Below are 23860 nucleotides of genomic sequence, written 5' to 3'. Positions count from 1 at the left end.
GGTTCGAATTGCATGGACAGCAGATGATCGAGAGCACGTTCAGTAGAGCCACAAGCAAAAAATTTTAAATTGTAGCTGACGCGATCGTGCGGTGGTGATCGCAAAGCGCGAATCGAGTCTTGTAGGGGGTGGCTGTGAACAATAGGTGGTCCGATCGTTAATCAATCAGCACAAAAATAAAGCCTAAGTGGCTTAGTAGAAAAATTTATTTAAATAGTGATCTACATACTTAATTGTTTTTGTAATGTTGATATAAATAAAGATGTGAAAAAGTTCAAAATTTTGTTTAATAAGAAGTGCAAGTGAAATGTGTTAAACATTATAATTAATATTTCAAAACAGACATGTAAATACATACATAAGTATAAGTTTACATATATACTTGTTATGTACCTGCTAATTTTGAACTAACTAGCGCGGCTTTTTCTCGTGTTATGTACTAACGTGTAAATTAATTATCTGCAATACCAACAAATGAGTTCATATGTGCATATTTACATACATACATACTAGGCTTATTGTTCTAATTAAGTAAAGATTTCCGATTCGCCTTAAGGAATATCTGATTATATCTAAACTTGCTCCCTAAATATTTTCCCTAAAAGGCCACGATAAAATTAATATAATTTTAAATGTTTAACTACTCTTTGGAGTGTTTTTAACAATTTTAAAATTTCTCAGGCTGTTAAAATTTAAAGTTGTAAAATCTCAATACGAATTATTGCTATTTTAAGTTTTAAGAGTCTGAAAAATGTAAGACTAAAAAGTTAGCGAAACTCGGTATAAGTAATACAAAGTTTTCAAATTTAAAACTGAAGTGTTATGTTGTTTATATTATTTAAAAATTTGAAATTTAGAAAAATGTTTCAGTGACATGAGGAAATACGCAGGCTAGAGTGACATCTAACGATTTTTAATTTTTTTTAATGTATCAGCTGCATCTGTATATGGGATTGTCTTTTAGTTACCGGTGGCAGTTATTCCTGTATAAAAGTATACTGTATAAATACATACAGTGGCTCAAACGCGTAATCGTACATACTCACTGTTCAACTTTAAAACACTAATTTAAATTAATTTCTATTATTTAATTAATAAATAAAACACAATTAAAATGAATTTATTTTCGAGAAAAATAACATACTTGTCATTTATTTGGAGTCTACTTCATTGATTTACATAGATAAATTATATTTACATTCAACATTTTTCATACTGAAAATAGTATTAAAAAACAAAACCTTGTTATTCATGTCCAAACGAAAAACATAAAAAATGTCCTTAAAATATATTATTAGGTGCGCAACTAAGTTCTCGTTGATTTTTTCTTTCTATGAAACTCAACTTTGTTCTGAAAAAATGGTTACAAGTGAATAATTGGCTGGCTACTACTTTTTCCCATCTTTTTGGTAGATCTCGTATACCGGCGTGGTAAAACTGTTCATATTTTGAGGCTATCCACAGATCAAGCCATTTTTTTTGTCTTCATATGAATGGAACTGCTGGTCAGCTAGACCAAGTGCCATCGATCGGAACAGGTGATAATCGGACGGCACAATATCTGGAGAATATGGGGAGTGGGGTAGGATTTCCTATTTCAGTCTTTTCAGGTAGGTTTTAACGGGTTTGGCAATGTGATTCCGAGCGTTGTCATGCTGTAGAATCACTTTCTCATGCTTTTTGTAGCTCTCGATGCGCTTCAGTTGCCGTTTTTTTTTGAATGAAAGAGGAAAATCAACACTTCCCGCAAATGACGATTATTCGGCACAAAATCAGACATTTTCACAAAACCAAAAGTATGCGATATCAAAACAAAATCACTAATGTGTCGAAGCAGTTTGTTTATCATATGTCTAAGCTTGGTTTATGCCGTTTTGGGTTATGTTAGAATCGACGGCATCTATTGACAAACAGCGGAAATTTAGTAGCGCACCTAATAAAAAACTCCCTGACCAGTATTTAGTGAATAATCTTTTGAATTTTATTACTTAATTTAAACGTCTTGGTATAGACTCTACGAAGTTTTTACATACATACACTTAGTATCATAAGTCTACGCCCTTTTGTGGGTAGTTGAAAAAGTTACATGAAAAAAACTTTTTACGTTTTTGAAATACATTTTTCTTATTTTTAACTAATATAACGGCATTCATTTTATTAAATGAAACGCATAATTTGCTTTAGATAGATTTTATTTAAAATTCAAAAACGAGAAACTCCAAAAGTGTGCGCTTTCTTATAAAAAATATTAAATATTAAAAAAATACACGTTTTTTAGTAGCTTGTTGGGTAACCACGACGTTTTAATAATTCCCTAAGTCTATTTTGCGTAGAGCTTACAAATTTGGCAGTCTCTTCTATAGTAATTTTCTCCCCCTCCCCCCACATAATACTCGTTGGTCAATTATTTTCTCGGTAGAGGGCTGTAGGGATCGATATCTCGTGAAGTATCGGTCAAACAATTTAAAGTTTATGCTCGTGGTCAAGGTGATATTTCACACTAAAAAAATCTTCTGCTGTTTTTTGATTGTTCCATTCAGTTGTGAGCTACAGGGTGTTAACAATGAAAATCGACTATGAGAAAATTCGCTACATTTTAAAGTTTTTCTTTGATAAAGGCGAAAATGCAGCCAGGCCTCTGAAATTATGAATGGTGTTTATGGTGCCGCTACTGTAACAATTTTGGTTTCGTCGATTTATTTTTTTGATTTTTGATGTTAAGGAAAATGCCGAAATGTCAATAAAATCACAGAAATAATCGAAGTGGACCGGCATGTTAGTGGTCGTAGCATCGTTCAGGAGCTAAAGATCGGCCATAAAATAGTTTTAAGCTATTTGCGCAAAAAATGTTACGCATAAATAATGGATTTCTTATTCCCCAACATAATATGTATATTTCAAGACTTCCTTGCTTGTAATTTGATGTTTCTTCATATTTCTTTCCATAGGCGCCCATAAGTGTTTAATATGGGTTAGATCTGGCAATTGTGGAGGTGTTGGCAATAGTTTGGCAGCATTATTGAGAAGCCATAACTTTACGAGGGCGGTTAAATAAGTTCCCGTGTTTGATGACAGAGGGAGGTTGGTGTTAGCATCGTGTGCTAGCATCTATCAAACGACGGCAAAATAAATTTCAGACTGATTGATAAGTTAGTTTGTATTTAGCAGCTATTCGAGTAAGACGTGTTTCGTGATTTTCGCTAAGAGGGAAAAAGGGCAGTATCGTTCGGTAATTCAGTTCTTGTTTTTGGATGGGGGGAAATGCGAGGAAATAAAAGCTGTCTATGGAGACGCTTCGCCATCTATGGTTCAACGAATTTAAACGTGAGCGAACATCCTTTTTTGATGAAAAGCCACCAGTACGCCTGGTAGACGTGGTTACCGAGGAAATCATTCAAAAAGTCCACGACATGATTCTCGCGGTACGACGAACGAAAGTGCATCATAGGTGTCAATTAATATTTTACATGATAAGTTGGCGATGAAAAAAGTTGTCGGACCGAGGGGTGCCGCGATTGCTCACAAGCAACAACAAGCGGCTGCGGCTGTTAACTTCGAAGCAGTGCTTGGAGCAATTTAAGCGAGATACGAAGGAATTTTCGCCTCGAGTTGTCACCGTTGATGAAACCTGGATTCATCATTACACACCAGAAACTAAGCAACACTCAAAGAAATGCATCTGCTCCAAAGGAAGCGAAGACAGTCCCACCGGACGGAAAGGTCATGGCGACGATTTTTTGGGATGCGAACGGCGTCATCCTCATGGATTTTTTAGAAAAAGGAAGAACAATCACTGGACAATACTACAGTGAGTTATTGGACCGCTTTCACAAAAAATTTAAGGAGACACGGCCGCATTTGGCGAAAAGGAAGGTACTGTTTCACCATGATAACACACCAGCACTTTCATCCGGAGTTGTGGCCGCGAAACTGCATAAATTGTGTTATGAATGGCTGCCGTACCCCCCGTATTCACCCGATCTGGCTCCCTGAGACTTTTTCTTGCTCCCTAACATGAAGAAATAGCTCGCGGGAAAAAAATGTAGTTCAATGGAGGAAGTCTTCGTCGAGGCAGAGGCGTATTTTAGAGAGTTCGACAAATCCTATTTTTTTTAAGGGGTTCAAAAATGGCCGGGGTGTTAGGAGAAGTGTATATTAAAAAAAAGGACAATGTTGAAAAGTAAAAATAAATAATAATTATGAGAAAATGGTGTCTTCATTTCTAACACGGGTGCTTATTGAACCCCCTGCGTGCTATATGAGCCGCATGCTTGTGGTCGTTGTATTGGTGAATGTAGCATTTACTTGATAACTCAAGCATCTCAACGCCTTGGTTTAGATTTTGTTTTAAAATATCCGAATAAATAAAATTATTCATTACTGAATCAATAAACTACAATTTTTCGCACACCAGCATTCCACCACCTCCCCTATGCTCCCCTTTTGATAATAAATTTGGTTTATTCAGCCATAATTGCTCCAACAATTCTTCTCACTTTCATACCAAAAATGCAAAACTTGCTTTCATCCGAAAAAATACCTTTTCCAAAATTCTGGAGGCTTGTTTTCAAGTTCCACTTTTCAAGAACTTATCTTTATATCTTTCTTCACAAGCCCTATAATACTGCGATTTTCCTTTTGGGAGATACGAATAATGAGCAGAAGCGCACCGCAAAATAACAAAAACGTGGCTTGAAGAAAATAGAATCAAACTGCTTGATTGGCCGAAGTGAACTTCACGTACCATTGTTTAATTATGGACACTGGCCTTTTTGGTATGGCAAAATGTAACTCCAAACATTTTTAGAAAACCTTGTTGAGAATATGCCAAAAAGTTTGGAGGCAGTAAGAAAATCTTGTGGCGGCCATACAAAATATTAACGTGTACATAACTCCGCCCTTAGGTCAAGAGACAAAAGTGTTCACACTAGCCTTTTTTTTATTTATTCTTAGAAATTAAATATGTTTAAGTTTTTGAATTCACTTATTAATTTTGTTAGTACCCTGATATATCTTTAACTTTCTTTTTATATTTTCCATTAGCGTAGTAACTAATAAAATATTTGTACAATATATTAACAGAAATTTTTTAAATGTCGTGAAGAAAAAATTAAAAATTTTAAGTTTCGTGCTTGTAACTTACTTTTAACTGCAGTGCTAATAAGTAAAATAATAACCCACAATGCAAATTCGTCACTGAAAGTCATTTGGTGACACAATAACCATAAATAGTTAGGTTGCAGGCTATGAAAATTGAAGTTAATTGAATTGAAATTGAGTTTAAACGTTTTTTCATAATTTCCATAATTTACGAATCAGATCTTAAGCAAATGAACGTACACAACTGGAGAGATGTAGCCATGGATAGAATAAAGTGGAGAAAAATTGTTGATGAAGCTATGGTCCACCACGGATTGTGAAGCTAAGAAGAAGAAGAAGACTAAGCTTTCGAAAAGTGCGTTTTGTAATTCCACCGGCTTTTTTAATGAAAATTATAGAGAAGCACTTGTATTATAATGCACGCATGCAATATAATAATTTCGCACAGAGTGCTCCGATTTGCAAGCGGTCTTTGCATTTTAAATATTAATATAATTTGAAGGAGTCTATAAAGGGAGTATGAAAAAATTTGACAAAAATCATAAATTTTGCTTTTGTGCACATAAAAAACGAATCAACCGATTAAAATTTTTTTCTTTGTAGTTAAACTTTGAAACATTTACTTTCATTCTGCATCAATAAAATTAGTTTATATTTTGTAATATTATACAATATAACCAAATTTTTTGACACAAACGTGAGCTGTTTGTGTGTATGTTTGCTATGTTCAACGGGAATAAACAGATAAAGATGAGCAAAGGCGTGCTCACACATCCGCTCATTTACTTTGTTGCTTATTGCTTTTCTTGCGTTTGGCGATGCCACGAAATATTGCATTTGCATTGCTTTTATTTTGATTTTGTTTTGCTTTTTAGCATTGTCAGGGCAACATTTTCCAAAAAAATATAGCTGGTGATTTATTGTTGTGTTGCTACAAACAAGCACATTTTCTCACATTAAAAAGCAGTAAGAATGAATTAAATCAAATTGTTGAAAAAGTCTTTTTAGAGGAACAAACCGAAACTTGCAGAGTAGTTGGTTCTCAATGCTCTTTTTACTCCACACAATATTCTTTTTGGCTGCATTTATTCATTTCGTTTTGATATTGACTTCACATATTTGATGTAGCCCAACTGATTAAGAACGCATGACATTTTTTAGCCGTACTTTTCTAATCAAAAAAGAATTATTCTTACGTACAGTGAATCAAAAAAGTATTGGCACACTCGAAAAATCAAAGTTCTCAGTGCTATAACTTTTCTTCTAATGGAAAGTATAAAAAAATAAAAAACGGTTTTTTCTATCTGAACAAAAAAAATTTAAATTCGACTTAGGTTTACAAGCTCAACCTTGAAAGGTAAAAAAAGGTACAAATTCGCATCAAAACAGTATTGGCACAGGTAGCGTAATCAGGTTGCTCCATTGCAGCTGTAACGCGCTAATACTTTGTGGGTCCTCCTTCAGACTGAATAACGGCCTGTAAACGTCTCTTCATACTATTTACTAGATTTGAAGTTTCGGAAGGTGTTATTTTATTCCATTCAGCAATTATTGTCTCTTTTGGAGAATCCTTTGACGTTATGTGGCGAGATCGTATCTCTCGTTCTAGAAGATGCCATGTGTGGCTCAATAGGATTTAAGTCCGGCGATTGGGGGGTATTTTAAGCTGTTTGCAATGGTATATCAACGATTTCTGCACAAGATAAGACGAATGTTTTGGGTCATTATCTTGTTGAAATTGCCAAGTTGTCCCTTTAAGGCCCAGTTTTTCGACACTTGGGCTTACATTTTTTTTAAGAATGTCGCGATACACTTGCTTATCCATTGTCTCATCTATGAACACGAGCTGTCCGACACCAGATGCCGCGAAACACCTTCATACCATCAAATTTCCTCCACTGTCTTTAACTGTTTTGAGCAGGTTGTTCTCTTGAAGCTCTTTATTTGGCTTTCGCCAAATCTTTTGTGCTCCATCTGACCCAAATAAATTGAATTTTGATTCATCACTAAATATGGTGGTCTTACAAAAAGCATCGGGCTTATTTAAGTGCTATTTAGCAAATTCTAGCCTCTTTTTATTATTTACCTTCGAAATGAAGGAGGAACCCGGCCATGATACCCAGCCTTATATAGGGTATTCCTAACAGTTTGTGTGTTGAAATTGATTGCAAATGAGTTTTGCGGGGTCTCTTACAATTTGACAGTCGAAGTTTTTGGATTTTGTGCCATCGTGGACACCACAATTCACTCCTGTCGTTCGTTTAATTTGTTTTGGACGGCCATATCTGCTCTCCGGAGCTATTTTGCCAATATTGCAATAATGCATAACGATGTTTCGAACGCTGGACCATGATTTATCGACAAGTTTGCCAATTTTGCGATAGGATTTTTTTTTTCTTAATACAGTTTTATCATTAATTGTCATAGTTCTAGGGAAATTTCAGCATCACGGCCCATTTTGGTCTATGTCCATTGAAATCGCGTTCAAAAGTGATTGCCACCGTATGCAATTCCTAAAACGTACGTACATTTAGAAAATACCGTTCTCTATGTCTCATAAAAGTTCTGTTCATGTACTGGACAGAACATTATGAGATTTTCGCAGTAAAAAGATGACAATGAGCGCATGCACCATTATGTTTCCTGGACAGTTTCGACAAATCATGCCAGTACTCGTTAGATGTACTAGAGCTGACGAGGTGAAAGCAACTTTGAGAATATTTTACATTCGACTGTGTATAAATGCACTACAGCTTCATAAAGCGATGAGAACTCTTACTTCCGAACAAGGCAATGAACTTTTTACTAATAATTTGCTGAAAATACGACAAGTGGGCTCATCGATGTAACAAATATTTGTATTTTGATTAAAAATATACAAATAAAACTAAGTGTTTGGACTGGTAAAAAAATCGAGCAATCTTATCAGCAAGTGGATGCAGTTAATGTCATAATGTAATGCGGAAACATAATCTTTATATTCGATAGACACGGAACGAGGGTCGTTTGAAAAGTCCGTGCAAAGTCAGAGAGATGGAACTGCTGGCGTATATTGAGGTTATGTTTAGCTGGTAGCATCTCTTGGAAGAACATATGTACATACATCAACTATTAGCCAGATATGTTTATTTCTTTGTGTTTGGCATTTATTTGAATGAGGAAGTCGATTGATTTTCCTTTTCCACCATGACAACGCATCAGCTCACGCCTCAGCAGTTGTGGTGGCAAAATTAATGGAAATAGGATTCTAACTCGTTTCACATCGTCCATTTCTCCAAACTTGGCTCACTCGGATCCCTCCGACTACTATGTGTTCTCCAATTTGAAGAAATGTTTGGCGGGAAAAAGATTTTATTCAAACGACGAGATGATTGTAGAAACGAATGGCTACTTATGGCACTGATACGTAGAAGAGAGCAATAAACTAGCAGAGTGTTGGACGAATTGTATAAGTCGAAAAGGAGACTATGACAAAAAATAAAAATGGTTTATATATATATAATTGGCGCGTACACCCTTTTTGGGTGTTTGGCCGAGCTCCTCCTCCTATTTGTGGTGTGTGTCTTGATGTTGTTCCACAAATGGAGGGACCTACAGTGTTAAGCCGACTCCGAACGGCAGATATTTTTATAATATGAGGAGCTTTTTCATGGCAGAAATACACTCGGAGGTTTGCCATTGCCTGCCGAGGGGCGACCGCTATTAGAAAAATGTTTTTCTTAATTTTGGTGTTTTCACCGAGATTCGAACCGACGTTCTCTCTGTTAATTCCGAATGGTAGTCGCGCAGTGGCCATTCGGCTACGACGGCCGCGCCAATTAAGTTGTTTTTATTTTTGCATGAACCTTTCAAACGACCCTCGTAGTAGATATTACTTACTCAATATAATTATTAAATTCTCTCATCCCTCCCGGAATGCTGTCACATAAACTAATTATTATATTACTATGTAATCTAATTTCGCCTGGCTGCTGATAAAGGATCGCGTCTTATTAGGTTTTTACTGGCTGTGGTGCTTGATTCCAAGAATACCAATAATATCGACGGATCTTCCATTTTAATTCAAACCACTCCAGTTCCCAGCCAAATTATGTTTTGAGTTGACAATAAACAAGCTCAAGGACAAACACTTAAGGTGGCCGGTTTGGACTTTAGATCTCAATGTTTTACATATGGCCAAATATATGTAGTTTTATCCCGTGTAAGAAACAAAGAAAGTTTATATAATCTGGCAAATACTACTTTTATAAACAATTTAATAAAATCATAAAAAATGTAATATAAAGTAACTTGAATATACATATTTATGTATAACCTCTTATTGGAGTTCATTTAATTGACCATTTTGTTCATCTCTTTATACCATCGCTCCCAAGAAGGGTATACAAAATTTTTTGCTTGTTATAATGCATTATTCGGTCGCTGTAGACGAATGGTTTGGCGTGTGACTAACATTCGGAAGTGAACGAAACACCAATTGATAGAAAATGTTTTTTCTAATAGCGCTCGCGTCTTGGTTGGCAATGGCAAACTTCCGAGTGTATTTCTGTCTTGAAAGAACTCGTTATTAAAACTATCTGCCGTTCGGAGGCTACATAAACCTGTAGGTACCTCACAGGCATCTCCATACACAAAGCAGTACCGATTACGAAATGCTATTGTACTTTAACCCTTTTCGGGACGACTTCCCTTTCAACGGCACATTCAAATTCAATAAAGAGAATACACTGCAGATATGTGCCGTATTATCATAGCTGAAGTGGAAAAATGTTATGTATGATTCAAATCCCCCACAGAACTTAAATTACTGTATTCTATTGAAAAATGTATCCTATCAATACCTTTAATACTTATGTTCTTATCTACAAGTTAAAAAGAAATTTTCATTGCCAAGTTTTCGTGGAAAAGATTTCTAAAATATTATTAAAATCATTGTGATTTTTAGGTGTAACAATTTTTTAAGCACTATAAAAAATTGAGTGGAAATTTTTGGATTCCACTATCACTGAGGTGGAACTTGATAACTAATAAAATAGTGAAAGTAGTATTGGTTTTATGGCGTGGTAATTATTTAGAGAATCCAAGCAGCATATAGAGCTATTCTTTTCACTTATTCAACTTTTTAAATCAATTCTGCTGAACAGACCTTGCGAAATTTCGCTGTATAAGTCTATAGTCCGACCAGTACTTTGAAAAGGATCGGAGTCTTGGACAACAAGTGGAAAAGACAAATCCAATCTCCAAGTATTCGATAGAAAAATTCTGAGGCTAACATCCAGTACAGACAAAGACAACGACAAGTGACGTATAAGATGGAACCATGAAGGGGACCAACTTATAAGGAGAGAAAATGTGCGGTTCATCAAAGCTCAAAGACTAAGATGGCTAGGCCATACCATAAGAATGGACCCCAGGAGAGCTCAACGAAAAATAATTCACGCTAAAACATTTGCAACGAAGGCAGACCAAGATCACAATGGATTGACGAACTAAAAGACGGCATGGGGAAGCTCAAGGTCAACAACTGGAAGGAATCGACCAAAGATCGGGACAAATAGAGACATTACCAAAGCTCAAACAGAGCTGTACCGCCAAATGATGATGGCGATGAACTAAAGTTTAGTGCTTATAAAATTTACTGCACTGTCATCATATCTAGTTAAAAGTTATGCACATACCTTACGATCAGAAAGTACCGGGAATGTTTAATTTAAATATTTTTTTTTATGTTAGTAGGACTGTAAGACACACATCTGTCACTTTTTAAAGCCATCGGATCATTAGTATCTGCCTGGCCGGCCGGAAATGTGGGCAAACAATTCTTGGATTTTGCAACTGGAACAAGAATTGACCTAAAATTTCACATCAGTCAAATATTTTCTGAAGGGCAGATTAAAAAGTTCGGAAAACCAAATTACAGTATGTGTCAGAAAAAAGAACCGCGTTTATTCATGAAGTATAAAAGATATATAATTAAAATTTTTTTACATGAAAGTACCTATGTACAAAACTACGAGTCGCAATTACTCAATCAGCCGAGCAGTCTTCATCGTTGTCAAGTATACCCTGGAATCTTCTTCAGGCTTGGAACCAGCTTTTCTGCGTAGCTCGTCGACAAACAGGACTAGATATTGCGAACTTTACGCACGAGTTGCTTTAAATCTTGGACTGGCCTTCCGGCAAGATGTATTTTCATAGTTCCCTACACATTTTCAATGGGGTTGGCGTCTGGGAACTGGGAAGGTCAGTCCAATACTGTGACGCCATTTTTTTGTTTTGTTGTTTCTCAATGTGTTTTTCTGAGAGCAGTGGTTCTGATGATGTTGGACGTTAGGATATGTTATCTTCCTTCAGTCGCCGTTCGATGGTGTTGATACTCTCATCTATTACCTTTTTAGCCAGAAATGATCGTGTTTGGCGTAGTCACAAAGAAGGGCCCCGTTTAAAAAGTTGGTCACTAAGTCACTTTATCCTGCTTTTTTGCCATCCTCGCTTCAAGCTGCGCTCGGAAAAGTCATCACCTTTTTTTTGCATCTTATACCGCTGATTCCACATCACAACAAACTTTTTTGATTTTTTAATTACTTTTGCAGCCGCGGCGTAAAATAATTTCGTCCCTTTCGAATGCATGCATAAAAATACCACCTCAAAACGTTTCGCGTACTTCTCACTCACTTTTGTTTGGTTGCGTTTACGGGAAAGTTTCGAACGACACTAACCTGAGTTAGCACTGGCGTCGTAGCTCTTGATTGGGACTATTATGCAGCAAAAAGCAGAACGAAAAATATCTTGAAGTTACAAGAAAAAAACCGATTATTTTCTTCTGACACAGACTGTAAATCAATTCATTGAATATTACATTAGTCCAATTCCGTTCGGAATTTGCCTTAGCCCATGCAAGTCCTCCTTCAATGTGTGTGACAATCATAGCAGCGGTTTTTTCAATGTGCTCCGGAATTTGAGGTCTTCTGCGCATAAACATCCTCGAATGGTGTCTTTAGATACATTAAAACCTCTTTTCCATCAAACTGCTTCAGCTTTACCCAACGATAAGTTCAGTTTAGTCACAAACAAATCAATCATCTTCTGATCTCGCTCGTCCGGGGGAGTCGTCAACGTTTTTAACTTTGGTATACAGTTGGACCCATTTATTTATGAAAGTCTTTGATTTCTTCAAATATTTGCTGCAGATACACGTGACATTTTTGGACCTGCGGGGTATGTATATTACATAGGAACACTGTTTCAAATCGTTTTTCATACGCGGAGCTCATTTCGTTAAAACAACGTACGCTTTCTAAATTTCTTACAAAACTAACAAATTGCACAACGCGTATTGCGAAAAGGATACACCGATTTAGCAGTATTCAAAATTTTGTAAATGTAAGTTTAAAGCTGGTCACGTTTTTGTTAGACAGACTGTAAGCATCATTGATGAAATAAGAGAAAATTATTATGTGGTATACATCGATCTTTTTTAAATTTTTTAATGCCTTTTCAAAAAGGCCCCCTTTTCCCTTTCTTCCAAATTGTATCAATGGATTAAGTAGCATCCGAAATCAGTTGTCAAGCTTTAGACAGCTTATTATTGAATCACGATTATTATCAGATATTGTTTTCCCATAAAATTTGGTTTACACCGAGTTTTGTACTTCCTCATTTTCATTTTGGTGCTTTTCAGTGTTGTCTCTTTGTTTTCGTTTTATTTTAAATCAATTTACTGACTTTTCACTATTTAAACGGTATGGGTCTTTTTAATAAAAAATATATAGGAGTTGAGAGGCTAAGCATAGCTGCAAAGTGACAACATGTTTCATGTGTGCTGCGTAACAACGGGTAGTCGAAGAGTAACGAGCACTAAGCTGAGACGTGCTTGGGTTTTGTTTTACTTTTTTTTTCAAATATTCATCCATTACAACAATAAACGACCTAAGTGGTTCTAGATATTTCAAATTGTTTTGTTAACGGTTCGTAAAATTAACATTCAAGTAGGTGTATGTAGATATGCATGTATGTATCTCACTTAACTCAAAAATATTTACGCGATCTCTCGTCCATATAAAAATATATATTTTAGCACCAAGCAAAGGAAATTTTTTTATATAAATATGTGGTTGAATATTAAAAACTAAAAATTACTATACTACTAGAATTAAAAACTTCACAAAGTGTTTATAAACAAAATCACAGATAAGCTTTAAAATGTCAATTTCAAGCGAATTTTCGCTGTTGGCCGTTGCTCTGTTGGTGTTCGCAACCACTGCGCAAGCGGAAAACGGAAGGTTTGTACCAAACATATGTATGTATGCACGTACATACATATGTATATGTATGTATATATAACAAAAGCTATGTGTAATTTATAAGTTTAATTTTGTAAAGCTGTGATAAAATTTTGCCACTTTAAAACAATACAGCTTTCGAGAATTGAAGAAACCTGCTAATAAAAAATATCTGCCCAATATTGAATAACTCAAAACGAATTACCACTGTTAATTATAAATTAAATGTCCATATTTTTACGAACGAATGCACTACTGAAAGTATTTAACTCTTCTTTTTTTTCTCCTTCTTTCACAACTTTACTTCCAATAGCCCACAATGGATTTGTACTTCGACTGAATTGTGCCATATCGACAAGGCGGCCAATATTGGTGATGCCCCGCGTTTCGAGAGCCAAAATGATTGTCGATTGTCGTGTGGCAGTTATGGTGCAATATGGCCATTACCCACCGGCGTCTGCACCCTGTCAGATGAACGTATACGTTTCGATCCGTGGAAGGTGAGATTTAATGTGGTTGCACCAGACGCCGCTAGCATGCAATATGTGCGCGAATCGAATCGAATTTTTGTCAGTAATATACTAAAGGAGTGTGTGAGGAATTGCTCGCTGCCCAATAGCAAAGAGGTGCTAGTAAAGACTACAGTTAGTACAAACAATTTAGTATTGGATTGGAGTACGAATGAGACCTATGCGCTGAGTGTTCGAACAAGAGGTGGGTATAAAAACTGTAGCAAATAAGCAGTAAATATCATAATTTTTGAGTAGAAATGGCCACTTTTGTTGAAGTCAAAGCGCGAACGGTATATGGTGCTAGGCATGCGCTTGAGACGTTAAGCAACCTTATAACGGGCAGCAAGGAGTAAGTAACGAGTAGCTTATCAAATTACTCACTTGCCAATGTATATATGTATATACTCTATTGTTGTTCTATTTTTGATTGTTAAAAAAGTAATGGTCTGCTGATGGTCAAAAATGCCGATGTTCGCGACGGACCAGTTTTCTCCCACCGTGGCTTGCTTTTGGACACTGCCCGAAATTTTATACCATTGCGTATGATCAGTAGAACTCTGGATGCTATGGCAGCGTCAAAGATGAATGTACTTCACTGGCATGTCGTAGACACACAAAGCTTTCCACTGGAAATTACTCGAGTACCCGAATTACAGCAGTAAGTGAATTAAGAACGAAATAAAATGATATGAAATTAGAGATTACAATTAAAGTAAATCAACTGAGAAATGAATTAAATATATTAATAAAATCGAATAAAAAAACTAATAATAAAACGTACCTAATAAAGCAAAATAAATTAAAACAGTAATAAAATATTGTAAAAATAATTCCAAAAAATATATAAAAGTAAAATAAAATAAAAGAAATAAATACATTAAAATAACATAAAACAAAAAATATATATTATATATACCTACTTAAATAAGTGTACATATAAAAAATTAAATAAAATTAAATGGCATATGGTAGAATAATATAAAACAATAAAATATAGTAAAATAATATAAAAAATATCTGCATAACTTGGCGCGAAACTAATCGTTCAATTTGGATTTTGAATAACTTTTTAACTAAATAAAAAACAATAAATTATTTTGAGTGAATGAAATATGTATTGTGACCTTTGAAGGGTCCGGCAAACGAATGTAACCAATTAAGAGGGAACACCGTGATTTTTCAAAAAAATGTTTTTTTTTATTTTTTACATTTTTTTTCAAAAATATGTGAAAAAAAATGTTAACTTAAAATTTTGAGAAATGACGAATTTATACCCAATACAATAAGTGCAGGTAATGAGTTACAACGACCAATGACCACGGTGGCCTCGATTTCTCGAAGACTTATGAACCGACTATAATTTTTTTTTAATTTTTGTACATGTATTAGCTACAGTCGTACATAGCCGTTTTTAAAAATTCCAAAAATTTATATTTTTTCAAGCCTTGCGAAAACAAAAAAAGGGTAAAAACACAAACTCGTTTCTCAAACCTGCACCATTTTCTCAAAAAAAAAAAAATAAAATAAAATAAAAAAAACGGCCACGTACGACGATAGCCATTGATGTATACATGGATGAAGAATTTTTTGGTTTTTTGCTTTCAGATAATTTTCACCCCTGTATCGTGGCCACCAGGGTGCATCAGTTTTTTATGACGTCATTGCATTAATATTAATAACAATTGTAATTTTTAATATTTTTTAATAAAAAATTTGTGTAAGTATAGTTGAATATATGTTAAATAAATAATCATATAATTTGTCCGATCCTCAAATAATCATCCCTACTTATAAAAAAATTCATGAAAATCACTTAATTTTCACACGTTCACAGTGGTGTTCCTCCTTAAAAAGGTCATAAATTTAGATTGGAAAATTACTTTTATTCAATTTAAAGTAAAAAATGTGTGAAAATAATACAAAATTAAGAATCAATTTACTTTTGCTCGATATGACTACCTTTTGCCTTGACTATGGCCTTGAGACGGTCCAGAAACGAAACGCAAGCTGCCCGAATGTTACTTCCAGGTATTTTGGCCCACTCGCGTACAATAGATTTTTTCAGTACCTCGAGACTGGTGAATCTTTTACTTCGGACCTTGCTCTCCAAAATTGCCTTAAGAGAATAATCCATCGGATTCGCATCTGAAGAATTTGAGAGCCATTTTGTGAACGTTATGGAGTTCAGAACGTTGTTTTTTAACCATTCTTGATTCACTCGAGCTTTGTGCGACGGTACCGACGCCAGGTTCGATGAAAACAAACATGCGCTGGTTGTGATTTGCCAGCCAAATGTAATGCAATCACACTATTACGTTTGAAATCCATTACCGATTTTCATTTTTTGCGTTTATTCTCGGCAAAATGCTTCCGCGCGCTTGTAAACCATACTTTGGACTTTCATTTAGCCAACTAAGAGACAGTTGATGCCACTTGGTTAGTTACACTTCGAGTGCCGGACTCTGTACACCACCTACATATTGCATATCTGCTTGTATACTGCAGCTGTTTAGTTCTAAGTGTCAAATATGACTGACGCAATTTGCAAAAATTATAAGCCTTCTGATAGGGTGATTAATTTTGCGCCACCTTGTATATATGTATGTGTATAGCAGAATAAATTAAAATATCATGAAAAAATATAACGCACTGTAAAATAAACTAGCAGAAAATGCCATAATTATGGTAAAATAAAAAAAGTAGTAGCTGAAAATGAAGTAAAAGGAAATTGATTGAAATAAAATGATAAGAAAAAATTATCAGTACCACAGTACCAACTACTCGTATAATACACTCCTAATTTCAGCTTTACTACAATACCTTCTAGCTCTTTTCTCAATGTATTGTTCACAACAACTTCCAAATCATATTGCTTAGGGGGCGTCCATAAATTACGTGAGATATTTAAGGGGGGAGGGGGTCGAGTCAAATCTCATCTAATCTTACGTTGGAGAGAGGGGGCGGTCTCGGCAAATATCACGCAATTTTTTTTCTGATTGAAACAAAAAAAAAGTATACTATTTTGGTCCATTATCCAGATTGTACATGCTTAAGATTTAATCTTAAGCGTAATCGTAGTATGATTAAGATCATTCACTAATTCGTTCGAAAGAAAATAATTTCATTCATACTTCGACGTTATACATTACTGCTGTCAAACCACCATATTTGTTTTATACCAAATAGCTCAATTTAATCTGAATTTACGGTACAGTGTAGCCCGTCGTTCGTTTTCGCGCCACTATCAGCCGAACGTGCGACTCGATGAGCAAGAGCGTACGAGCTGAGTGGCAGCGACACACGGACAGGTTCCAACCTTCTTTGTTTAGAGAGAGCCAATATTTACTCCAGGTACATTGCAGTTGATTCATATCAAATTTTTATGCGTGCCTATTTTTTTTTTTTTATTGTAGTTTTTTAACGAGCGCGAATGTCAACAAATTTTTATTAAGAGTTACAAAGGGAAATTGTTTTTAATTTTTTTTAGGTTGTGAAATGCGATGATCAGAACTGCTGCAGCCCACGCCGGAGTGATCTGCATATGATTCTTCACGACCGTTTTCTGCCACCTCCATACCCCATCAGTTAGGTTGATTGACGTTTGATAATTCCAGACTTTAAAGAACATGACGGAAAGTAATTTGCTCCATTTCTAATACGCCTACCGATTCAACCGCTGGTACAGAAAATTGAAAAAAAACACCTCACGTAATTTATGGACGCCCCCTTATTAAACTAACGGAAATTTAAATTGCATGAAAAATTCTAGTTTCGTTGTTGTTGTTATACGAGTACTTAATCGTTGCTTTTTAAGTATCATACCAAAAATAAGAACATATTCGTTTAAACTCATCAACATAATTTTTAAGATAGACATATTTACAGAACTTTTATAATTAATTGGTCCTCCACTTCTACTAATAACTTTAAAAATAGGTTGTGATTGATTTCACTAAATTTTGCAGCACAGCAAAATACGGTCCAGGAAAAATAACATTATTTATATGTATTAATTATTTCCTTCTCAAATAGTTATCTATAAAATATATACAAATGTATGTACATGCTTTTAAAAATATTTAGAACATATTTTAAAGTAAAATTAAGTTTATAAAAGAACCAAGTCAGCGAAAGCTGCTACACACATACATATAGACACATTTTTGAATTTAATCACTGAAGTTGATTCTGCTTTCCCCTCCCACCCTTAGATTTGGCGCTTATCAGCCCGACATGGTTTACTCACGCACCGACACCCAAAACATGGTACGCTATGCACGCCTGCGCGGTATACGCATCATCATTGAAATCGATGGGCCCTCCCATGCTGGCAACGGTTGGCAGTGGGGTCCGCTGTCAGGGCTTGGCCACATGGCGGTGTGTGTTAATAAACAACCTTGGCGTTCATATTGCATTGAGCCACCATGTGGCCAATTAAATCCGCTTAACGAGAATATGTACGGTATAATGAAGGAGATTTATGAAGATCTTGCTGAAGTAAATGCACCAGAAGAGACAATTCATATGGGTGGCGATGAAGTGTTTATACCCTGCTGGAATAGTACGGCGGAAATAACGAGACGCATGCGTGACATAGGTTTTGATTTAAGTTATAGCAGTTTTTATAAATTATGGTCGGAGTTTCATCAGAAAAACTTGGATTCATGGGATAATGTAACACAACGACAGCATCCACGTATTGCAGTACCCAAATCGGTTATACTGTGGTCCAGTCATTTGACTGACCCCGATATAATAGTTGACCACTTGCCCAAAGAACGTTACATTATACAAACGTGGGTAGAGTCGGATAAAACGCTGAACAAAGATTTAGTGAAGAAGGGATATCGCATTATAGTATCAACGAAAAATGCTTGGTATTTGGACCATGGTTTCTGGGGGTATACAAGCTACTATAATTGGAAGAAAGTATATGACAACCGCATGGAAGTGCATCCGTTGATATTGGGCGGAGAGGTCTGCATGTGGAGCGAGTTTGTGGATCAAAATTCTGTGGGTGAGTGTATACATCGACTAAATTCATGTCAAAACAGCGGTCATAATAAATTTAATTTTGAAACAGAATCACGCATTTGGCCACGAGCTGGTGCTGCAGCCGAACGACTGTGGGCGAATCCGGAACTTTCTAGTGTACTGGTGCAGTCACGATTTCTACGTTATCGCGAACGCCTTTTGTCACGTGGCATAAAAGCTGACGCGGTTATTCCGAAATGGTGTGTACTGAATGAGGGTCAATGTTTATAGATATTTATTCAAATTTATATGTACCTTAACAAATAAAAATGTAAAATATGCCTTGTTATACTCTGAAACTTAAAATATGTGGATTATCACTTTTTGTGCCTTCAGTTTGTTATATAGCTTTGATCGATGGCATGCTTGAATATCTGTGCAATACGTTCGCGTTTATTATGCTCCTTAAATGGTTTAATATCCCACACATCAGTGAGCACCGCATCCTCTTTCATGTCATCCAAATCAGCGACTTCATCGTCTTCGATCAGTGACATTGGTAGGGACTCAATACCCATGCCGCAGCCGAAACGTCCAAACTGTCGCATCTCATTTTGCAATGCTTGCCAACTCAAAACAGTATTTGGATCAGCACCTAATGCTGCAATTAGATCACAAGCACTCTTGTGGTACTCCTAAAAATATTGTAATTACATTGTAGAGTAATCAATGAATATGAACGTTGTTGATGTAGAATTTTCTTACTTTCAATAGCTGCTCATAGTGTGCTTCACGCAGCTCTTCACTTGTACATGAGTATATAAAGAAAGATATATCCAAACCAATGGAAGCTCGACGCGCCAACTGAAAATCAATTATAATAATTGCCTCTGGATTGTTGTCTTTTGAATAACGGGTCAAGAAATTTGGTGTCCAGCAATCGCCGTGGCCAATGGCAGCTAAAGGAGCTAGTTTTTTTTTTTTTTTTTTTTGAAATAATACAAATTAGGAAATTTCACAGGATTATTCATACTGTACGTACAATCTGTAGACACAAGTTTAATAAGGTCGTCGTATAACGGTGTGGGCTGCAAAAATTTATTAGCAATAGTCTCGTATTTAGTGCCAGGATAGGTTTTCTCAACAGCATCTTTGGCTACATTGCAGGCCAAGCCAAGAAAACCGATATACCAGGAACGTTTAGCCTCATTGTAGTAAGTTTCCTGAGAAAGGTATAGATCATCATAAGCAAATGAATAATTAATTTACATTAGTTGTTCCATCTACGATACAATCATTCACTAATCTTACAAATACAATTTTACTAGGTTTTATATAGCAATGCTGCAAACTCAACTTGAGAATATATTACGTATGCAGCTATTGAAAAAGTGGTTTACTTTGTTTAGGCTGTTTTATAAAAACTTAAAGACGTTGAACTGTCCTATTTTGAAATCAAGTGTATGCAATGGATATTCTATATCTATATATTTTTTTTTAACAGCTGGATATATCTTCTTTTGTTCGATATCCATATTAATATAATTGAGTGGAACATAAGTACTTCAACTTTTTTTAAATTCAGTCATTTTATCATTCATTATATATAGTCATTATTTTAAATTCATCATTTAGTCATGTCAAACTTTAAAGTCCTTAACAAAATTCAGATGAGAAAATCATAAATTTATTATACAGCATTGTTACATAAAATCTATAGTAGCACGCACATATGAAATGTTTCCTAAGTAACAAAAAAATGCGATTTTTGTCGCACGGTGCTATCAAATATAATTATTATATTATGCATTTGCTTACCTCCAATCCTTTTGCCGCCGCCTCAAAATTATCGGGTTCCAAAGCACGGAATGCTAATGAAATGCCGTGGAATCGCCCCAATGTGCGCATTGTTAATAATGCATCTTCCAAGGATATATAGTTCTGTCGGTTTGGCGAACCATACCCACGAAAACTTACATTTTCCAACGCAATGAAATCATTCTGGCCATCACAATGCGCTGCAAAACATTTGGGATACTCGGTAAAAGGATTAGTAGGTTTGCGACGCGCTTGAAAAGCTTCCCAAGCAGGCACAACCTTCGTGTAAAAGTTTATTTCATTGCGGAAGAAGTCGGCAGAGTGAAAGACTTTTCTGCGAGCAGCATTGTCGGGCATACCTTTACAAATAAGGTGCACTTCCCGAGTAGAGCTGAAATAAAATGTGCATTTATAGAAATATGAATATTAAGGGGTTAGTCTACTTTGTCACTTTAAAATTTTTCAATTTTTTTTTTTTGCATAATTTGAAAGTATATATATCCAGAAATATTGTGTAAAAATTTTAAGAAAATCCGAGCACTCTAACTATTTTTTTTTACCTGAACATCATTTCGTCTACCTGCGCGTATAGCGTGCATTAAAAACTTTAAACGCGTTTTTCTCAAAACAACGTTTTCAAAATCTAGCTCCACTGTATCTCAAAAACTAATCAACCGATTTTCATAAAATTTGGATCACCTATTCTAGACATAATTTGCACCAAATTGACGCTCGGGGGTTTTGAAATTTTAAATTTTTACTATATATTTTTTTTAAATATGCGAAAAAAAAAACCGTTCTATCAAAAATTTTCCATTTTTATCAGCCATTTTTTTTGTCTTCATTAAAACCTAATATCCGAGGGTCATTTTGTAGCCAGTATCTTACTGAATCTGAAACATTTTGATTTTTTTGTTTCAGACAAGCCGTTCTTGAGTTCTGATGGAGCTGCCTCACCAACCCATGTTTGAGACGTTACGCTTCACTGCTATTTTTTTACTAAAAATACTATAAAATTGAATAAAAAAAAATTTATTTCTGAATTTTAAGACTTTATTTATTAAATCAAACAAATTTTATATTACTATCATTTATAGTTTTCTCAAAAAAAAAATCACGAATATAGCCTTTTTTTCGAGTCTCCAAAGTAGACTGACCCCTTAAGTTTTTTAATATTCAAGTATTTACCCATCTTTTTCATTTACACCGTAAACACTAAGGCGAAACACTCTACTCAGATATGAATCACCTTTTTTGAAACCTTCACCGAATTTGTAGGAGGTATGTTTGGTGCCACCTACCTTCTGTATGATTTCATCCAAAGTTTTTTCAGTAAATTTGCTCGAAATATCTGACAGACTCATGTTGGCGGTAAAACTGCAAAAAGGAAATATTTATTACTTATATTTTTATAATGAAATTAAAAATTAACACTCAGTTAAATTTATAAGTTTTAACGATTTCCTAGTTTAAGGCCCTGCTCTCTACACAAAGATAACGATCTCGCTTCAACCAATTAGAACGAATACACGTGGACTGTTTTAATAGACTCTCTGGATGACTGAACTGGTAGAAAACATAATTGCATGTTCCAGTGCAAAGTATTAGGCGGATGTCGTTGTTTTTGTTTTTGTAGTACTGTAAACATGTTTAGGAAATGCAGCAGTTATTGTTGCAGTTGCAGTTACTGTCCTTGGCAAAATATAAGTCCGAGTCGTTTCGGTAACGCAGAACGGATTGCCGTGAGAATGACGGCTAAGCGCACTCGGTTGTTTGCTATAATAATTTTGTAAATAATACGGAAGTAGGTATAGAATAATCACTCCTTTCAAATCCGATAAGTATGCGTTTTGCGTTGATTCATTATGAATGAAGCCGCAACTTTTTCCGAGGAACCTTTTATGGAATGTTTGCGGAACAATTAAATTTTATACTCACTTACAAAAATTATATGTATATTAATTACTGAAAATATTTATTCCGGAATTGCAGACAAATACCCGGTATCAACTTGCACGCCGACTAATGTTCTTCAATTCAGACTAAGTTTTAAATTTGCTAACGTTGCTACTTATACAAGTAGTGATAACTCCCCTACGAACACTATTAGCTGCAATGACCGCCACGTCAGTTATTCCTAGGGTACTTAATTAATGATTTACAAACATGAGATAAATATCCCTATTCTAGACGTGCTTCAGATTATTTTTGTCGCACATATTACATACTTTATTTTTAAGTTAATTTGCGATTATATGTTGAACTAAAGATATTTGTGTATTTAAGAGAGAATTATGTTCACTCCTGATAAAACTATTAAACTTGATTGGCCAACAAAAGGTTATCTATGGATAAAAGCATGCGAAACTCTTTCATTTTGAGAGAGAGCGCGCCCATGAGCTCATTTCAAAACTTGGCAGCACTCACACATTATGGGATTTTGAACAGCTGTTAGGCGAAATGGCAGGCTACCAGAAAAAAGGCGTAGAAAATAACTGATGAAAACAGTTCGTTTTTGCTTAATGGAAAAATTACGCGATTAAATATTTATAATTATGTGACTTAAAATTAATTCTATTGAAACGTAATAATTTAAATTGAAGGGAGTTTTCGAATTTTCCAAAGCCTCTTATATGCTTTTCGACTTCTACTTTTAATTAGTCTTGTGTACATATGCCTATGGATACGTTTTACTCAAACATACATATAATTTTATTTGAAATTGTATATTGGTTTATGTCTGTAAATTTGTATATACGTAAATATTCTATGGTTGAAAAACGTAGGTAAGGGAATTTAATTTGATTTTGAGATATTTTACAGAGATTAAAGGTAATCTGCTTTCACTTATTCTGTTCGTTGTTCGAGCATTTGTTTGTTACCCAAATTTTGTGTTATGTTAAAAAATCCCAATATGTTATGTATTTATGTATAACTTATCTTTCTCGTGTTCATTACTTTATTATTATTATATTACCTTTGTATTTCAGTTTTAAGCAATTTCATTTACATATAAGTTTTTAAATTTTTTGCTTATTTATGTACAAATTTCATACGGATTGTGCTTATTTTTAGTATATGTAGGTGTATACGAGTGGTATAAGGCTATTGGGTAACCGCACACTAAATACTAACCTCAATGGTGGTGTGGAAACTGAAAATTCCCAATTTTTG

The 23860-nt window shown here is 35.0% G+C and overlaps 2 protein-coding genes across 4 annotated transcripts; one reads left to right on the top strand and one right to left on the bottom strand.

The window, feature by feature from the left end:
- On the top strand, positions 1-19234 carry LOC129237226 (chitooligosaccharidolytic beta-N-acetylglucosaminidase). Of its 3 annotated transcripts, none has more exons than XM_054871803.1 (7): positions 1-145; positions 13178-13382; positions 13696-14096; positions 14150-14243; positions 14334-14552; positions 18106-18911; positions 18978-19234. In XM_054871803.1, exons 2-7 carry the CDS (start codon positions 13303-13305, stop codon positions 19157-19159), a joined length of 1782 nt encoding a protein of 593 aa, XP_054727778.1. In that variant the 5' UTR covers positions 1-145; positions 13178-13302; the 3' UTR covers positions 19160-19234. The 3 variants fall into 3 exon arrangements, with proteins under 3 accessions (XP_054727778.1, XP_054727777.1, XP_054727776.1); XM_054871802.1 differs by having other exon boundaries at positions 1-346; XM_054871801.1 differs by having other exon boundaries at positions 1-446.
- On the bottom strand, positions 19141-23043 carry LOC129237227 (uncharacterized). Its single transcript, XM_054871804.1, has 6 exons — positions 22915-23043; positions 21875-22063; positions 20687-21077; positions 19911-20091; positions 19634-19836; positions 19141-19563 (listed from the first exon to the last, which is right to left on the bottom strand). Exons 2-6 carry the CDS (start codon positions 22048-22050, stop codon positions 19261-19263), a joined length of 1254 nt encoding a protein of 417 aa, XP_054727779.1. The 5' UTR covers positions 22051-22063; positions 22915-23043; the 3' UTR covers positions 19141-19260.
- Positions 23044-23860: the final 817 nt, after the last annotated feature.

The sequence above is a fragment of the Anastrepha obliqua genome, chromosome 2 (assembly GCF_027943255.1).
Source record: "Anastrepha obliqua isolate idAnaObli1 chromosome 2, idAnaObli1_1.0, whole genome shotgun sequence".
NCBI lineage: Eukaryota > Metazoa > Arthropoda > Insecta > Diptera > Tephritidae > Anastrepha > Anastrepha obliqua.
This window is presented reverse-complemented; position numbering and strand designations above follow the sequence as displayed.